Genomic DNA, 20,887 nt, shown 5'->3' on the forward strand with positions numbered 1-20,887 from the left:
GATACTATAGGACACTGTAAGGTTGTGTTTAAGCTCATTCTGTCACCTCAGACTTGCTATATTGAGTTCTAAGTTCAATATAATGTTTACTTCATAACAGAAATGCTAAAAATAACCACTCTTGTCAACTACCAACTGAAACACTTTTATGTAATTCTTATATAGTATATTTTCTTAAGTTATCTCCCCTGTTCTGGGATGTTCTTTGTTCTCCCCCAAAAAATTCAATCTATCTTTCAGTGTCTAGTTTATCTCTTGCATCCTTTGCAACCATTCTTTTTCCTTTAAATTACAAAATAATTATTTCACTCAATTGGTGATTTATTTATTATTGACAGTTATATTGTCATTATTATTCAATTTTTAGTGCTTACACTATAGTGTAGTGAATTAAATTTAGGCAAATTGAAGTAAAAAATGTTAGCTTTCTCTGTTTCACATCTTGTGTGTGTGTGTGTGTGGTACCGGGGATCGAACTCGGGTACTTGCGCTTGCGCAGCAGGCGGCGAAACCACTGAGCTAAACCCCCAACCCTGTTTCACATCTTTAGCATAGTATATTGTCCATGTCCAACCCATACTTTTTAATGAATCAAATTACCCTCAGAGACCTTTTCCTCATGTATTTTATCTATTTTATTTTGACTATGAGGGACTTTACAGCATTTTGAAGTACATAGAGTGGGATATTTCAGCCATTCCTTTGAGATGTTATTCATTCACACATTTTTCTTATTTCTCTAAATATACATTAGCTGGCTGAATAGGAAATTCGTTCCACTATTTCCTTGTTTTATGACTTTTTTAAACAATTCTACATTTGCATAGCATTACACACAGCAACATAAAGTGTACTTGTTTAGTGAATAAAAATGATACAGATTTAAAGCTTTTTTATCTTAAGAAAAATAAGGCTTGTAGTTGTAGAAATCAAAACATAAAAATAAATATGTGTTTTCTAAAGACACACATCTAAGGTAAGCTATGTGATCGACTTACACAACATCATTCAGCTCAAGCCTGGTGTCTGGAGATGGGTTAATCAGGATGTAGGAGAGGGTGCTTTGATGATCATTCATTTCATCTAGAAGACAGATAAAATCAAGTTTGTCACATTACTTACAGAAAACGACAGAAATTTTTGGAGTAACCTTATGCTCAAATCATGTAGCTGTTAACAAGAATTTGCTATAGTTTTGTCTACAGCATGAGTGGGTAGGCAGCCTTGGCTATTTTCAAATTACTGTCATTGGAAATATCTGACAAGTACCCACTATTGTTCCAATAGAAGATGAAAATAACATAGCTAATTCCATTCAGAGCAACCAAGTTATAATCTATCCTTTAACATATCACATTGAGAAAATGTTCAGATTAAAGAAATGGCTATATAAGATATTTGTTTGATTTATCATGCTTTTCAAATTAGTAAGACTAACTGTGGTTAAAGACAGTCATTCTAGAAAGATACTCACATAGGAAATTATTTGAAAAAATCATCTATTTACAAAGCTTGATATAAATGTGTTTAAAAAGCTTGATGCCTATAAAAATATTTGACTTTGTTATATCATCCATCTAATATAATCCATCTTAATTTTTTGTTTGGTTCTGCTTTTTTTATAATGGAAAGAATCTCGTGGAGCAGAACTTAATCATAACTTTTAGGGAAGCATATAATTAAATCATTTTGTCTGCCTTCTAAAATAACATGCTTTTAAAATGAAAAGTTGTACCATTTTGATTTTGTTAATTCTCTCTGAAAACACCCTCTGGCTGCAGGTTTGGAAAGCTAACTTGGCTTTACCTAGGTGCTTAGTTTGGATCTGATTTGCATGTGTCCCCACGGTTTCATGAGTTGGAAGCCAGGTCCTCATAGTGGTGATATTGAGAAATGGTGTTTAAGAGATGGAGCATAGGAAGAGATTATTTGAGGCACTAACTCAGAAGGTACTGAAGTAGTTTCCAGAGTTGTGTCATTTGGTTTCCCAGTAGTCTGGTTTCCAGTTGTGTGATTTCTTCATATTCTGTGTGCTGTACCTCGAAGCACTGTAGTCAAGGACACCCTCTCCAGTAAACCAATCAATGAAGTCATCCAGTGTTGGATGTTCTGTCTCCAAAACTGTGAGTTTAATATAACTGTCTTCTATATAATGCAATTAATCTCAAGTATTTTGTAATCACAATGGAAAACAGACTAATGCAAGAGAGCGTTACAAAAACAGCACTGAGTCTCAATGTTTTAGATTCCAAGTTCTTATAAGCTGTAAAGGTAAAGCCATGTGGACACATACTTCAATAAACATAATTCCTCCCGAGAGTAGTTTTAGCCTGTGAGGATAGTCTTTAAAATCCTGCTTCAGAGCCTCAATGTGTTTAGTCACTTCAGTTTCAGAAAAGCATGGTTACTGAAAGAAGTACTAAATTTTTCAGTTTGATCAAAAATCTAAAAATACATTTCTTACCAAGGCATATATCACTATTTAAATAACTGCATTAAAGTAAAGATCTTAAAATGCCAACAAAGCTGACCTCAATAAATAATTTCTGGACCGGAATATATATATATTTTTCATAGAGTATTATTGACCACTTTGTTTTCTGACTAGAAACTTTTCACTTTAATGTGAAAGACTTAATATTTTTAACTGAATTATTTAAAGTAGATATGCACATTTATCTTATTTTTAAAATCCATAAGTGAAAATCCTTATCTTATAAGGAATAAGAAATGCAAAATAACTGTATGGAGCTCAAGTTTGCTACAAAAAACTACTATAATCATAAGCTTATTAGATTAAGATTCAAATAAAAGAATATATTTGGTTGCACATTTTTAGGGCAGATACAAAAATACATATCCTGCCATAGGGTTAGGCAAAACTGAAAATGCCCAGTGACATTTGAATTAAAGGCAGACAACTAACAATATATTATCATGAATATACCCCAACAATTCTATGCAACATACTTATATTTAAAAAGCTCATTGTTTATCTAAAATTCAAATTTCACTAGTAGTTCAAAGTTTTGATTTGCTAAATCTAACAGTTATATCTAGGAATAGAGGGCTAACTCAACTGGTTGGATCTTGGAATTCCAATTAGTATATCAATGATGTTTACTACAAATATTAAGATTTCAACTTAAATCCTATTGTCGCTGCAGACAATTATCAGGATCATTTCTCTCTATGAAAAGTAATTGTGATTTAAATATTGTTTTGAGATGTTGCTCCTTTTTATAAATTTGTTCAGCTATTCCTAAAGGAACTAAAATCTGATAGCACACTATTGAAACTAAGCCATAATACTGTGAAAAATAGTAGCTCTCTTAGAAAAATCTCCTTTTCATTTGGCTACATAGAGCTCAGTTTCTTATATGAAACATAGCATTAGTGAACTGCCACACAGGGAAGACAATTTAACAGATAACTACTTAGTCAATATTGGTATTCAAAATTACTCTTTAGTTATTAACAGGACATTGTACTCATTTTTCATTCTGGAATCAATCCAAAATCCAGTGGTGACCTTGTTTGCCTGTTAAAAACATCAAAACAATTGTCTAGAGAACTAAGAATTTTCAAACAGTGCATATAATTATTTTGTCAATAATTTCTTTTGCTTAATTGGGTTATTGCATTCATCTTTGAAGATATTAATTTTTCTATGGACTGCAAGAATATTACCAAGCAGCTTGCTAATGTGCTCAATTTAATGTTCCATATGGTTTAAATCAAAACACGATGCCAAACTCATCATTACTGGGTTCTCTTCTCACCCCTCACTGACTTGCTCAGAGAAGAATAATGACATAACGGTTTTCATTTAGAGTAAAAGAAATTGCTCAGTTCAAAACCATTTTCTCTTTCTCTTTCATGTCTTCCTTACTACAGACTTAATGTTGACCTGCTTTTCCTTTGTCACTTTTTAAAGAAAGTTTGCAGATGTGTATCTCACTCTTTGTGGCTTTGTATGTAAGAATTTAATGAGTGAGATTTTTTTCCAAAGTCTATTGTGGTTACATATCAAAGCCACATCCAACAATAGTTTTATCAGCCTTAAATCTGGTATTTTTGTCTCCATTAGTCATTCTCTGTGGCTATTTCTTAATTCTGTAGGCCAGAAAGTAGTAGTTTGTAGTTGTAGTAGTTGTAGTAGGTTTGCTGGATCATTGAGACTACATATAATAATTAGCACTGACCATGTCTAAGACATATTAATCAAAATAAGGTCTGCATCAAAAATATAATTCAACACTTACTGAAGAAAATCTACTTTCTTTAGTCAATTTGTCTCCAGGAATCACAGAATCAAAGTTCTTTTTCCTGCCCATCAAAAATATCTATTAACAGAATCTGTCGGTGAATGTATTCACTGTGCTCCTGAAAACTAAACTGATTTTGCAAACTAAAAAGCACCATATAGTTGAAATTATTGTTTCAATATTGACATTATTGTCTTAATAAAACATTTTGGACAAAATCTACTGGAATATTGCAAACTTGAAAATAAAAGTTATAGAGCAATATACAAGAATTACAAATATAAATAAAGAAAATTGTTTTGCTATATTAATTATCATATAATTATTTAATCACAATCTTTATATAATAATTATATTAGAAGCAAATAGAAGCATATTACTAACAAAAAATCACATTCGTAATAAAATTACTGATTGAATCTTCCTCCATAAAATTTATCATCATTTTAAAATTTTATTTTGTTTTCAATTTTCATGTTGAAATATTTTAACTGGAGTTTTGAAAAAGAATAAAATTTATAAAAAAGAAACATAAATATGACATATATTTTTGTAATTAACCATCACATAATATTTCATTCATAGACCAAATTGTATACCCCCATTCCTATATTGAAGTCTTAACCACAGTATAATTACATTTAAAAATAAAGCTTTACGAGTAATTAAAGTAAAATAAGGTAATCGGTTTTGAGTCTTAAGCCAGTAGGAATGATTTCCTTATTACAAGAGGAGACACAAGAGTACAGCCACTAAGAGAAAAGGCTGTGTGAGACACAGTACGAAAACAACCATCTGCAAACCAAGCGATGAGAGATTTCAGCAGAAAACAGTCCTTTGGAGCTTGCAGCCTCCATAAACAGGAGAAAATAAAATTCTACTATACAGGTGGGCCAGTTTGTGATATTTTGTTATAGTAACCCTAGCAGATAAATACATGTCCATTATAAAATTCATAATCAGAAAAATATTTCACATAATATGAAGGTATGATCGAGTGGTTCAGTTAAGAAGTAAGACTCTGAAACAGCTGCCCAAGTGTCTGTACTACAATTCTAGCTCTGTGAATGACTCCCTGTGAGAACCTGTGGAAGTCATTCAATTTCTCTTACTCTCAATGTATTCAGTTTCCTCAGTTATAACATGTGGACAACAGCAGTGTCACCTCACAGATTGTTGCTGGAATTAAATCATACATAAATCATATTTAAAATTAATATATGAACATTTCTATACAGTTCTTAGGCTTCGTACCTAATTCATGTAAGGTATTATGAGGTTACCTGCAACAGGCAACATCAAGCTATATACAATAAAGCTGTATATGTACAAAATATATAGATGTATAATATGGACATAGATATAATGTGTTGTCGGGAAAAAACATGGAAGTAGTGTTCTAAAACACATTGAACAGAACACAAGAAAGCCCAAGGTAGTCTCATTCAAGTTGTAGAAAGTAGGTGCTATGAAACAGACTCAAGTGAGCAAAGATTAATTGAAGGTAATGTTGAAAGGGCAAACTGGTGGGGCATGGTGGTACACACCTGTAATCCCAGCATTCAGAAGGCTGAGGCAGGAGGATTGCTGTGAGTCCAAGGCAGCCTGGGCTACATAGTGGGTTCAAAGCCAGCCTAAACTACATAGAGAGACCTTGTCTCAAAAAACTAAAAGAAAAGGGAGGAGGGACAAGCTGGGTTCAGATAAATACAGTGAGAAAACATTCAAAACTTGCAAGGGGTTGTAGAGGCTTTGCTGGCATGATTTGATGTTCTGTTAATACACTTAGATTGCTCTGTGGGAAATGTGATGTCGGATGGGCTAAGATTAGATTTAGGAAAACTGGATAGACATTTTGAAACACAAAGCCAGGTGAGAGATGTTGGTAGCTAGAGAGTAAAAGAAATGGAAGAACAAAGGGGAAAAAAATATTGAGATGGGGTAGGCCAAGAGAAACAGGGAGAGAGAGAGAGGGATAGAAGAATGAAGGGAGACAGCTTAAAGATAAGAGACACCAGATGATGTATGGCATCTTTTATATTTATCCATGTTTACCATATTTTTGGTCTAAATCCAATTTTCCACCTGGAATTATGTTCATTTTGCCTTAGCAATGTTCTTTAAAGCTTTTTCATAGTTTAGATCAGCTGTTAACAAATGTTGTAAATAGTTGTTCAAAATTGAATTTATTTGCTTTCATTTTGTAAAGATGTCACATGTACAGAATTGTAGGTAGATGTTTTTCAGTACTCCAAAGATTGATTTTTTTGATTTTCCAAATTTTTAACAAGAGGTATGTTGTCAATTTATATTCATTCCTTACTTTTTCCTCCAGATTTTCAGCAATTTTGCATATTGGACCTTGGAATTAATTTAGGGGTTTTTTTTGTTTTGTTTTTTTTAGGTACCAGGGATTGCCCTCAGGACCTTGTGCTTGCAAGGCAGGTGTAGCCCCACTGAGCTAAATCCCCTGCCCTTAGTTTTCACTATTTACATTGCTTGAATATAAATTAAAATCTTAGACTTTGGGTAGAGTATTTATCAAATTTGTAAAAAAAAAAAAAAAAAAGATCATTATATCTTCAAATATTCACTATCTCTTCTCCTTCTAGGGCTCCAATTGCATGTATATCAGAAAATTTGGTGCTTTCTGCCATTGACTTTCTTTATTTCTTTCAAGGTTTTTCCCATCCCTCACTCTCTACATTGCATTTTTAGATGATCTGTTCTTAATGCTTTATGCACATTGATATTTTCTTATGTTGTAGCTATTCTGATGTTAATCCTGTTCCGAATTGATTTCCAATAAGCCATTATGCAACTTTAGGAGATTCAATTTGGTTTTTCTTACATCTTCAATGAATCTTTTAATGAAATGTTCCTCCACAATCCTGAACATATGGAGCACTATAAAGTGCTTAACTGATTTGTTTTCTTTTTCTTTAGGACCAAATTTACATGCTTCTATTAGTCTAATGCCTGCACATGTTTCATATGTTTGCTAGTTGTTTAAATTGAGGGTATAAACAATTGTCAGAATCTGAAATTCCTCCTTGTTTAATACATTTAAAAAACTCTTATGCCTCTCTTTGCTATTTGTATTTAACCTACAACTGAATGCTTAAAGTTAAAATTTTGTTCAACCAGTTAACCTTTTTATCAATAAGAAAATATTTTTATTTTATTCAAACTGACTACATTTTTCTTACACATGTGATGAAACATGACACTTGAATTTCCATTTGTAAAGATAAATATATGCATATTTAAATTCAATTAACTTAATGATGGTGATTAATAATGCAAAAAAGTATTAGTATTATTGAAAAACTAATGTTGTAGAAAAATAACAACATCAAAGAAGATAATACAACTCCACAAAACAAACTATATTTTTAGGTAAAGGAGATATGGAAAATTAATTGCCCAAATATTTTCATTTAGTATAAATCATCAACTCAGCAACTATCCTCTTGAAACCTTTAATACTTTCTTTAATAAGAAAAACCATTTAGGTTTTTTGTTCTGTCAGTGTTCCATGAACAGAATGAGATTATCATAATCAACCTTTGTCTGTAAATACAACCTCATGACCATGGTACGTTCTGAAATATAGAAAAACTCTAAATCATCCATTTTCTAGAAATCTATACTAGAAGCATACTGACTATATGTTAATAATATATTCTAATTTAATTTTAAAAAGATACATGATAATTCTAAATAAATATTTAAATGAATAAATAGATCCAGAACAAATTTCTTCTAAAACATTAAATCAAAAAAAGTCATTAGAGTTGCAACACTTACACATTGTTTGTTCTCTGCACTAAATACAGCAAAAAAAAAATTCTAAAAGACATATCTAGTTATAGTGCCTGTATTCCATTTGGTAATTTCTTCTAGGATAAGTCTGTGATGTTTTTTCCTCTAAAGAAATGTATCTGATTTATTAATTCAGATATAAGGGAGATTTTGTGTAATAAACAAGAAACTCATCAGTTAAATATTACTTTGAAAATAGAAGGAGATGGCATTACCATCACCACTGCCACTTCTTAATCTATCATAGTTTGGCTAGAAAAAAATGATCTTTTCCTTTTATGTTTCTTTATTTTGTTTCAATAAAAAGACAATATCTAGGAGGTAAATCACCATACTTGCTCTAAAGAGTTCGCAGTTAATTTATCTACTTTTTCTGACAACTTATAAATTTATTTTCAAAGAATAAGGCTTTTCTGGTAGGTCTAATAAGATCCATCCCCTATTGGTTACTTCCCTTATTTGAAATCATTTCTTTTTATCCTCCTTTTGGCTTTTCCTCTTTTACAAACGTATGAAACTTCTAACTATTCATGTCAAAATTAGCACCTGTAGCAGCAGTCACAGCACAAAGAAACTTATTTGTCAATTTACACTATGAAAATATCTGCCACTCAAAGGGCTACTCATTAAGAATCTGCCAAAAGTTATAGTGATTTTTAGTGAGCATGATAGTTGCTCTAAGTAGACTGTTGAAGAAAATGCTGGTTATTAACAAAGAAAACAATTATTCACATTAAAATATTTTTACATATGCTTTCTAGTATTTGAAAATGAAAGATATCACACACTCCAGGAAAAACTTCATTATCCTCCTGTGATGGTTGAAGAACATGAAGTTCTTTTTGAACAGCAATAGTGAGTTGTCTAAGAATACAAAGCTAGTAGGTAACTATGCCATGAACATTAATGTTAATAGCAATTTCTAAATTATACTGAAAAATTCTTAAGTAATACTGGATATGTTATGCAAATTCTTCAGCAAAGTCTGAAGCAGCAGTTTTATATATATATATATATATGTATATATATATATATACAATAATATAAATGCATATTTATAACAAGGAGGAAAATAAAGACCAAATAGCTTCAAGACTTTGGGTCAGTTCCCGCATCCAAGAAACTTTTAGTGTCAAACTTAAAAATTGGTTTTCAAAAATTTTGGATTTTGGAGTTGCAAATGGCTAACTTAAAATTACTGAAATAAAGCCCATAGGCACATTAAATTATATTATAAACCAGAGGGTACTTCCACTGGAATAGGCTGGCAGGCCTTTGTAACACAAAAGAATGTTCTGAAATAGAACCAAGTACACATATAAATTTAAAATCTAACAAAAGCCACTTGTAAAATCATTGGAGTATGATTTTTTTAATAGCTGCTATTTTATATATAAATATGGAAAAGAATATTGGAAAAGATTAACTTTTTTTTCTCTCGCTCAGTGTACACACTAGGATAAATTCCAAGGAGGTCATACATTAAACTTCAAAAGGTGAAATCAAATTGTAAAGAAAACTAAATGCTAAAAAAAATTTAAAGAAAATTTTTCTTTAAAATGTGAATATTATATTGCTAACATTATGCACCAAAAATAAAGGGGGAAAAGACTAAATTTAGAAACAAATATCTCTACCCCCCAAAATAACAAAGTTAATATACCTAATAGATAAGTAATTTCTAGAAATATTAAAGAATGAACATATAAAAATTGGGTAGAGAAACAGTTCTTGGGAAATGCCCCTTAACTACATGAAATGGTGATAAACCTCACTATAATAAAATGGCACTCTGAGATATCATGATATTTTTACCTATTCAATTGATAAATCATCCAGGGTCTGACAACATATTCGACTGAAAAGGTTTTGAGGAAACACAGTGTCTCTTGCTTTGCTGATTGGAATGCAAGATGATGCACAGCCAAAAGGGCAAATTTGGTCAACAGCAAAAGTACAAAACTATTTAATCTTTTATAGTTTCACATTTAGAAATCAATATCAAAGATACATTTGGAAGATACATAAAGTTGTAGGCATCGACCTACTCATTGCAGGTCATAAAAGACCTAAGGAACTAGATAAACAGACCCATGGACTGGCACAATGGACTACTAGGCAGTATAAAGAGAAATGAGCGCTATTTTTATATTCAAATAATTCAATGATTTTCAGGATGTAGTGACAATTAAAAGAAGCAACATGGGAAAATGTACAAAATTATTCAAAGATCTATAATTATTCAAAATTCTACATAATTATTTTTTAAAAACAAAAGAACAAAAATTCTTTTTTTAAAAAGTGAGGTTATCTGTGAGGAAGAGAAGGTAACATGGTGGAGATGCTAAATCTCTACATATATACCTTGCATTGAACTTTGTGGAACCATGTAAATAGCTAAAAAGAAAATTTAATTTTAGAAATACCAGTTGCAAACATTGAAAAAAAATGAGCTTAAATTTATATCCCGTTGGTGGTATAATCACAAAACAATTATTCCAAGCTTGAAAGCAGAATAATCATTACTATGCCTTAAGTCAAACAATAAATAAACAGAAGGAAAATACATGTTTTCATCAATTATATCAATATCATTAGAATGGAATTGTTAAATTCTAAAATCCTCTGTATAGTGTAGAAAAATATGGTACTACATATATTATCATTCTATCATTTCTCTTGTTGACAACATTTAACCTCAGTAAAGGAGAAAAGAAATTCAGACTTAACAAAAAAGTTAAATAAAAACTTGTACCCTTGGATTTTAATTATAAGCATCTCTGTGAACTCATAATTTATTTCATATCTATCTATCTATGGTATGTGTCTGTCTATCTATTAGCACTGTCCACTGAAAAGACCTTGAAACAATAGCGAACATAGTAAAAATTAGCATTTCTAAATTAGTTAGGGTCTTCAAATACTATTTCTTCCTACAAGAAACTGAAGATTCGTGGAAACATGAAATATTACAGGTGAAATCACTTAGTTCTTTAGAGACAGCAAGGGGTATCTATCAACTTTCATTGATCTCATCACAAGAAGACTCCAGAGGCAATTTGATGAGGTTCCCAGTGGGCAAATTTAGGACAATCTGTTGAGTAACAAATAACTAAAATGTACTATTCATACCAACCATTTTAAAATCCACTGGATTCTAATAATATGTACCAAAAAACGGATTAAAAGATAATGAGAAAATAATGGGAAAATTTAGAATAGAAAAACAGGATTGAACTGAATTTCTTTAAGAAATAGTTTGCAATAAAAAAATGTGAGATAAGCAAACTTACAAACTGAAAATGACAAGAAACCTCACTCATCTCAATGGATGGAGTGGAGTTGATCCTGATTCAATAAACTGTACAAAATGATGTAATTTGTGAGATAACTGAAAATTTGAGCATCAAGTGGATATTTGATGATATAAAATAATTATTTTAATGTGTGAAAATGGCATAAGATTATGTTCTGCAAACTAGTCCTTAAATTATAGACTTATAACATAAAACATATGATGTCTGAAATTTACCTAAATTAGTATGTGGGGCAATGGAATAGGTGGGAATGTATGTGAAAAAGATGGCCCACAAGTTAGAAGTTCTGAAGTACAATATTGGTAGGTTCAGAAGCAGGCTATTACAGGAAATTAGGTTCTAATCTACTTTTATTTATGTCTGAAATTTTATATATTAACTAAATCAAAATATTTGGGTAGTCTGCCACAGAAAAAATACCTGAGCTACTTTTGCCATTCTTACCAGATGATTTTACCTCTTAACATAATATAAATTCACTAAAATTCCTGTCAAAATACATGTTTATATATGCATCTGGTTGTGCATTCATAATTTTCAAGCAAAGATCTCTCAACTACGTTCACTTTCCTTCATTTTCAATTCTTCATGGATAGCTCAACCTCAGTATTTAAACTTGCACATATCTCTCTGATATTCAAAAATAAAAAAGCCCCTTCTCCTACTCCATTTTCCATTCAGTTATCTCTCTTCCTATCATTTCCTCTTCACAATGAAATTTCTCCAAAAAAATATCAACTGTGGTGGAGACTGACAGTTATTACTTGACTTCCATTATTCTTATCCTTCTTAATATAGATTTGAACTACTAACCATAAAACATAAATTCTTGCTGCATTAGTCAGATTTTTTGTCAATTGTACACAATATGTGCCACCCACACTTAAAGGAGAAGAGCTTAATTTGGCTTACATTTAGAGGTTTTAGTGCATATAGTCAGCCTGCTTCAAGGAAAGAACATCATGGTGGAAGGCATGACAGATCAAAGCTGCTTAGTTCATGGCAAACAGAAACCAGAGCAAGGAACAGTGGATGAGGGGAAAGGAGCCAAGGATTCCCATGTAGTACCCAAGTTCATGCTTGCAGGACACATGCAGATGCGCCAAAAGTATGCTTTACTAATTTTCTAGATATTTCTTAATCCAATCAAGGCAGCATAGCAAGATGAATGGCCACATTTGCAAATGAGATATAGTAAAAATACCACTATTTGGAAATATATTTTAGTTGAAGGGAAGGTTCTTGTCTTTTCTTCCTTCCTTTTGGGTGGAATGTGGACAAAATAGAGGTTCAGCATTCATTTTTGTACCATGATATGGCTCTGACAAAAGAAGCACAATGGAATAACAAGACAGAAGACTGAATTCTGATTATTTTTAGGTCCTACCATCCCAGAATTATTTCAAATACTTTGATCTACAAAAGAAATAAAATCTTCATCCTTGTTTAAGTCTCACTAGCTTTTAGTTTTTCTGCTCTGTATAGTCAATAATAATTTTTACAAACAGATTTAAATCTAGTATATCTAAATCCTTACCTAATATGACTCTTCAAGATACCAAAATCTGGCTTTCTCACACATTAGTGATACTGTCCTTATCAAAGTCATCAATGACGTATCATTGTACTCTCAAAATGATTTGGCACAATAAATTAGTCTCTCTCTCTCTCTTCTTTAGTTTTTCTATTGCTCTAGTCCAATACTACATTTTTTGTCATTGAAGACATAGGACATAATATCTGTACAGCATTTTGAATAATATGCAAAACTGCTTGTACCTAAATGTAATCAGTCTAAGAACTGTCTGTGAACAAGCCAGACCTCAAGGTACAAAACACTCAATGCCATGATAAAATATGTAGCAAGTTTTCTGTATACTATCATGCTATGGCATATATTTTGGGTAACACACCTTTAGACACTTAAGCTGTCCTTTGTTTGTTCATTTAACAATTATTTCCTCAATATTTCAGAAATACGAGTGTTTGAGATTTCCTTATAATCACTCATGTGGCAATTATTTCATTTATTCCTACAGCTTTAATTAAAATCTATATGCTGGTGACTGAAGACCCAACTCTAAGCACGCACCTCATTTCTTTTTATTAAACATTAAATGGAAAAAATCCAGATCCTCACAAAGAATCACCCTCTATAAATCTTTTATGTACTCAGATTAAAGGCATTATCTTTACCCCAAAGTATTTGTCTCTGTGAATGTCACCATTATACACTCAGTTGCCAAAACCACAGTCCTCGAGTGTCATCCCTCTCCTTTACATCCCTTATCCAGAGAGTGGAAGCAGTCTGTTTCATGCTCTCAGAGCAGGCAGAATTACTCAGAATAAATCACACTATGAGTCATGATTAACTCAAAGCCACCCAAAGAAGAAACTCTTAATTGTTTAGGTGAGTTAAAACTGTTACTTTCGTAGTGCATAAAGTAAGACATACAACAGTAGTTAAACAAATTGTCAGGGTATCTATGGTATTTAGTGAATGCCAGATAATGGACTAAGCATTTTGTTACTCATTATCTCAGTTGTAACTTTCAACAAATCAATCATAAAAACACTGATATTTCCATTTCATAGACAAAAAGACAGCTTCCCAGAGGTTAAGTAACTGAATCAACTACTGGCCTGGTACTGGAATATGAGTTTTATAAATATGGAGGTCTCATCAGAATAGACATTGTACCAAAAGCACAGCCAAATTAACTGTTCAGTGAATAAGTTACTGGGAATTAGAAATCAATGGAGAAGTCCAGAAGCCTATAACTAGATTAGATTTCAAATCCTGCTTTCATAACCACTGTGTAATTAGGTGCTCAGTGCATGGTTGTAGAATAGATTGATACATTTATAGATGGATAAAGTAGAGAGAGAATAAGAAAGAAAAAAATGAAATAGAGAGAAAATAGGTAGACAGAACCTTTTTTCCCATTCTATAAGGATTAATGTATCACATTAACAAATTATAACAGCACTGAATCATACAGATAACTAACTGTAAAGACATAACATTTCTCTAATGATTCTCCCAAGAAAGTCAGTTCATGCATTTTTATGTCTCTCAGAGTCAACATTGCTTATAGAATCAGCATGGGGTTAAATATTTTGAAAGACAATTGGAACATGGCTGAACGAGCATTTGCTAGAATTTCTCATTTGTGTGTTAGTAATAACTAACACTCAAATGAAAGGTTTTAGTCAAACTTCATGTTTTTGAATTGGGAAATAGCCATTAGTCAATTTCAAAAATGAGGATTTTTTAAAACTTACTACTTAATGGAAGGCATTACATTTACTGTGGTTATATTAAAATTACTAGTCACAGATGAATTGCTTCTACATTTTAGTGACATTTTATAATTACAGACTTTAAGTACATACGAAATATTGACTCTAACACATTTCACCTGTATGTCTTTGACCAAGGTCTTTAACCTCTAATAGTAAAATCATTTAAGAATACAGTGAGAAACCTCTAACTAATCAGTTATAAGGTGTAATGAGAAAATATGTATGGGTATGGTTCTTGGCATAAGTGTAAGTACTCTGTAAATATATATTTTTTCCTTGTTCAAAGAAACAAAGATAAGTTCCCTTAGAATCCAATTTAATGATTAAAATTTCTCCCTATGAACATTATCTCAAGTTAAAAATAATGAGATGAGAGTAAATATAGAATGCATTCTATTTTATCCTTAACCTGCATGACTGCATGATACAGTACCTTACATCCTAACTTACCCAAGACAAATATATATATATATATATATGTATTAATTGGATTTTTCTATAATATATACATTCATACATATGTAATTGGATTTTACTGAGTTAATAACATTTCTTTTAAAATAAAATTTGTACAGTGATAATGATATATTTAAAGTTTTTTTATTAATTATTAACACTTTCAATATAGTCTTTATGTTAATTACAGATCAACATATGAACTTAAAAAATTATTGACAGGACACACTATATGAAATTAAGCAGTATTTGAGCTTGAAAATTAAAGCTTCTTAAGGACTCCGTTTCTTTATCACAAGAAATCAAACACTATTTGTAGGAAGATTATGTTTCATCCATGCCTGGTATCATTAGTTGCTTGCCTATATAGTATCATTAGTTGCTTGCTTATGCCTCAAATTCATTGTATATCAAGCTCTATGTGGTGTGTGTGTGTGTGTGTGTGTGTGTGTGTAGCATGTGTATGTGTGTCTGTGTGTCTCTGTGTATAAGAGAGTCTTTGGAGCTTGATAGACCTAGATATAAATCTCCGCTATAAACAAGCTAAATATAAAGTTATTTGGTTTAGTTTCTTTACCTCTAAAATGAGAGCACAAAATCCGGTTCAGAATTTTTGTGAAAATAATTTTTGTGAGATAATTCGTGTAATGAGTTTAGAATAGTGCCTCAAGGGCTTAAGTACTAAATAAATGTTTAAACATTTTAGAATTTTATTTTCATTACTATCATTTCCATTTTCCATAGGAGATTAGATACGTGTGATTAGTCCCTACAAATTGACCTGTGAAACCAAAAAATTGCAATTCTTTACTATATCAGAGCCAACTCTATAAATACCAATGGCAAGAAATCACAAACCATAGATACAGTAGTTTTAAAGAGCATACCATATCCCACTGTAGAAAGACCCAAGTGTTTCATTCTATTTTTCACAAGTTCAGCAAGCTCTTGTCTTTCTGACCTCCTGTAGAGGTTGAGTCGCTGCTGGGTTATTTTTTCAGCTGTTTTACCAGAGTGTTTGGGGCCTTTTCTGCTCAGTCTTCGGGCCCACTGCATGCTCTTTCTCCGCAGCAGGGGATGGTCTGACTGGTCGCTGGAGGTTGAGTTGCGGTGATTGCTACGGTGCTGCCCTTGGTCTTTGGAGTCTTTGGTATCTTCCCACTCTTCCACACTGATAGATATTTGAGACTTGAAAGAGAATAGAAATTAATACTTAATACTTTAGGAACAATCATAGCTCAGAGTTGAAATTTTCATTTGCAAACTCTCGTCAGAGTTGTGTATCTACTCACGGGAGTTTCCATAGAAAGAGCAAAATCATAATCTTCAATTCTAATCGAATACTACTAAAAATATTATAGGATCTATACCTAACTGAACATGTATATATGAACCAAATAAAATGTTTACATCTTTTTGTAGAAGTTTTTAGGAAAATATTTAATTTTTTACATATAGGAATTTAAAAACAAATGTCTACTAGTATGAATGTTTGAAACATAAAAAAAGAGTAGACATTTTTAACTTCATTCAAATAAAATCCATGCTGTTGTTTTCTAAATATAAGTATTTTTCATGCAATTTAAACACCTATTATGAAGAAATTTTTTGGAATTAATGATATTTTAAAGGTTTTATATCATTCCTCTTTCTAAATGTGACACTGGAATGCACTCTGTAAAATGTGACTAATTTTTTTGACTCTCTCACATATCAGAAAAAAGGAAAAAAGCATTTCTAATTCATGCACTCATAGTAGACCACATAAAATGCTTTTCAGATTAAGATATCAAAATATTTCAGGAACTATTCTAATTTAAAAGGTGTTATAAAACAAATTGTAGAATCACAACTAAAAATGAAACCAGGCTATTCTTCATAGGAGAGGAAATCAACGAACAAACTCATAAAGTCTAAGTTTTACTACAGAATCTAGTTTTTGCAAGAAGAATCTCTCCTCTGATTAGAAGCTCTTTACAAATATGTTTATTGTTTCAATAATATTGTTCTTACCAGGAAGTCGTGAAATGCAACACCCATCAGAGCAGAAAATCTTACTTTCTAAACATGCACATGCAAAGAAACAGCTTTCTGAGTTCTACTGTACATACTTAAGGGCACCAATCATTAATTTCATAACCACTTTCCTTCTATGGATGGAAGCTTGAAGTTCAGCTGTAACATGCATGCATTGCTGGCTTTCACAGTAATAGAATTTAAATTACCAATTTATGTAAGGTCAGGGAGTAGATCCAATAAAATTCTTTAAAAGTGAATATAAATTATGGAGGCTTGGTCAATACCTTATGTACAACTCTCAGTAACAAGCCAGGCAATTATTGCACACTTAAACTCAGGCAAATACTCATTTTTATTTCTGTTACAGCAGAATATTATATTAGATAGACTTCAATATTAATTTAATGTCCTTATCTCCATGATAACAGATTATTTGATTTAAAAAGTTAGAAACTATATTTTTATCTATCAGAACTTAATACAGAAAGGATAAATTTTAAACACTATAATTTTGCAATAACAAATATCTTTATAGAGCTGAAGTTACTCTAGTCTCATTTATTCATTAATATATTGAAAATTTTCTGTGGAAGTAGAGGATTAGCTCTTGAGTAACATCTATTATCAGTGAAGAATGTTCAGTGATTTATGTATACCTTTAGTAGAAATAAAAATATATTAATTCACTCATTTCATTCGTGTTCGCTCATGTTATAGAATTATAATCTTAAATTTTATTTGAAGTAATCTTTTTGCCATTATCTATAGTCATAAGTAACTAAATGTAATTATTTGATTTCCTAGCAATGTGAAGATAGTAATCTATCAAGACCAAATGTCCAAGATGTTAAATTCATAGTTCAAGCTGTGGAATATGAAGATAATAAATATTCAGGGAAAAAGGTGAGGATCTACTTCCCTTTCAAGCAATATTTCAAAAATTTTACTTTGTGAATGCTTCACCTGGTCATGTTTATCAGGCGTTACATAAAGAACATATATAAAACATGACCTGAAGTTAATGTTGACATTAGTGAAGTAATATTAAAATGGCATTCATCAATAGATTATCATTTGATACATGTAAAAGTCATGAAAAATCATGAGTCCTTTATTTTTCAATTATTTTATAAAATAAGTAACATTTCTGTGTAAATTCCACTTTAACTGTTGAGAAAGAATGAGAAGAATTTGTGAATTAATTTTAAGAAATCTAAAACCAAAATTCACGTATTGTTTTTCATATGTTTGGAATTTGCCTTCCATTCTTCCAACATCATGCAATGAATAGAGCATAGAATTTTTGTATTTTAAGATACTCAAATTTGAATCCTAAATGTTTCCCAGCTCTATTTATACAACAAACCTTCATAACACCCTTCAAATGACCATAGTAATACTCTCTTCTAATCTATGGAAGTCCTGTAAAACTTCATATATACATCAATAAATAAGGAAGATGAGTCATCCTTAACTTCCACATATAATAATATTAATATTTACAAGTAAGAGTTATTATCCATAACATGCTGAATGTATACGAATGTATTTTAAAGGAGGCTGATTTATAACTTAAATTTCCGATGTCATTTTTATTTTGGTTTTAACTCCATTGGATTTCAAACACAGCATCAAGATCCAATAGAAATAGAATAGCGTGGGGAATGCAATACTGTCCTGAGCTGAAAGTCAAAATGATTCGTTAAATGTGAGGGTTTTAGCATCAGATAATACTAGTTTTTCCACTTGAAAGATTTGCATTTTTGGTTATACTATTTCAATTCTCTAAGATTATTTTAATCTGCCTATCTGAAAAAATGGCCATTAAATTAAAACCTTGCTTCCAGTTTGTCCTGAGGATAGCAGTGATGATGTACGCAAAGTGCATGATAAGGTGCTTGACTTACAAAATACTCGATAAATGTTGCTTAATAGTATCACTCAAGACCTTGCATGAAAGAACAGTAAAAGGAAGAAAAGAAAAAACAATGATGAGAAGTATGTGAAAGTGAAAAGTGGGTATTCAAAAAAGAAATAATGACTTGTATTTTGGTGCAATTTTCTCTTTCACTGATTGTATTTCATAAGACATCAGAACGCTATAACCAAATTCTTGGGAAAAAAAGTTTTTTGGTTAAAGTTTAATGGATCCGAAGAAGATAAAATTTATTTAAATCAAAATTAGATGTTTATTATTCTGCACTGTTTCTATAAATTGTTCTTTACTATTTCTATGAATACTGAGAAGACTTAGTTTGCCTTTTCAAATTTTTTATTATCAGAGCATAATATAATCATTAACTTGAAAAATCAAAATTTAATGGTAATGAAAGAAATATATTTATATATTTTATGAACTGCTTCTAGGAATATATATGTCTATATACATATTTGGAGACTATGCATAAATATTATTGCTAAATTTGGAAATGAAAAATTCATATAGCTATTTCAAAATTTTATTACAAATTTAAAATATTAACACTTTTTAAAAGGTATATTCTTTTCCAAGTATTTATTAAACTTAACATAATTGAAAGAAAGCTGAAAGTATCTCTTTCCAAGAGTAAGAGCTAATCTTTCTAAATAATAAAATATTACTTATGTCTAACATAGCTGGATTACTTTATTGCTATCATAAGGAAGAAAACGTCAGATTCACAAAATATATTCGTTGGTCTCTCTGATACTTTACATACAGGTACACACCAGTCAAAATAATTCAATTCAACTTCCTTTCAGTTTTTATTGCCAAGTTATTCATGTCATAGATTACTGTACAATGTATGCCAGAAAGTGGTATTTTAAAATAAATCAACGACTAGTTTGAAAGTGACTATTTATAATATGCATTCATGACTTTCTAAACAATAGTTTTTTGTTTTTGAAATAGTTTGTACATTCTTAAAATAGTTTTATAGATATCATAATACTTTAATGTGATCCTATCTGATTTATGATTGAAGACATTCATTACTGTTGCTAAGAAGAAAATAAAATGACTGTAGATGTATTAGATTAACATTTCATAAGAATTACTGTTTTCTATTAAGGCGTTAAATGATGAGAATAAATGAAATGATGGAGAGAAGTGGGAGACAGAGAAGGATAAGTGAAAAAAGAAATAAGATATGATATGTACATGCATCAACTCCCCATGATGAATGTAATCATTACATATTACAAATACGTACTACAGTAATAAAAATAAAAAAGAATATTGGACAGATTATCTAAATTTAAAGGCACGTGTACCATGGCTACTGGTTCTTTGTGCACTGGAATATTTTTATTATAAAACCTTAACCAAAATATATTTCACCAATTCCCCAAAACTCAGTTTGATATATTTATATGGTTTATGATCTAAGCCAAGATAGAAAATATCAAGTTAGTTACATTGCATTAGGATGCATTTCCTATGTATGATCTCTTAGCTATCTTTCAGTTCCATCTATAATTCTATGAGAATAAAGTTTATTTATGGAAGATGTAACCTTTACTAACTCACCATTTCATATCTACAACTTTAAAAGTCAAGGTATTAATTTGGACTCAATTTAAGCATAGGGTACTTAAAACCTGATAAAGCAACCATTGCTATTAAGGAAGCCTATGATTCTGATAGTACTGATTTGAGAATCTTTACTGGAGGCTTATAAATATGAACACAGAAGATTGCCTCAAACTATACAC

General features: G+C 30.9%; 1 protein-coding gene across 8 annotated transcripts in view; it reads right to left on the minus strand.

Annotated features, from left to right (window-relative positions):
* The window catches only part of Kcnt2 (potassium sodium-activated channel subfamily T member 2), a 394,041-nt gene that overhangs the window by 24,073 nt on the left and 349,081 nt on the right, over positions 1-20,887 (minus strand). For all 8 annotated transcript variants that reach the window (XM_087193836.1, XM_087193839.1, XM_087193837.1 and 5 more), the window contains 2 exons: positions 16,060-16,360; positions 999-1,083 (listed from right to left, as the gene is read on the minus strand). In XM_087193836.1, coding sequence (XP_087049962.1) covers positions 999-1,083; positions 16,060-16,360 — 386 coding nt within the window. The remainder of the gene's footprint in view (positions 1-998; positions 1,084-16,059; positions 16,361-20,887) is intronic.

This window comes from Heterocephalus glaber, unplaced genomic scaffold, assembly GCF_053883595.1.
Source record: "Heterocephalus glaber isolate CG9 unplaced genomic scaffold, H.glaber_assembly_v1.0 deba00001600, whole genome shotgun sequence".
NCBI lineage: Eukaryota > Metazoa > Chordata > Mammalia > Rodentia > Bathyergidae > Heterocephalus > Heterocephalus glaber.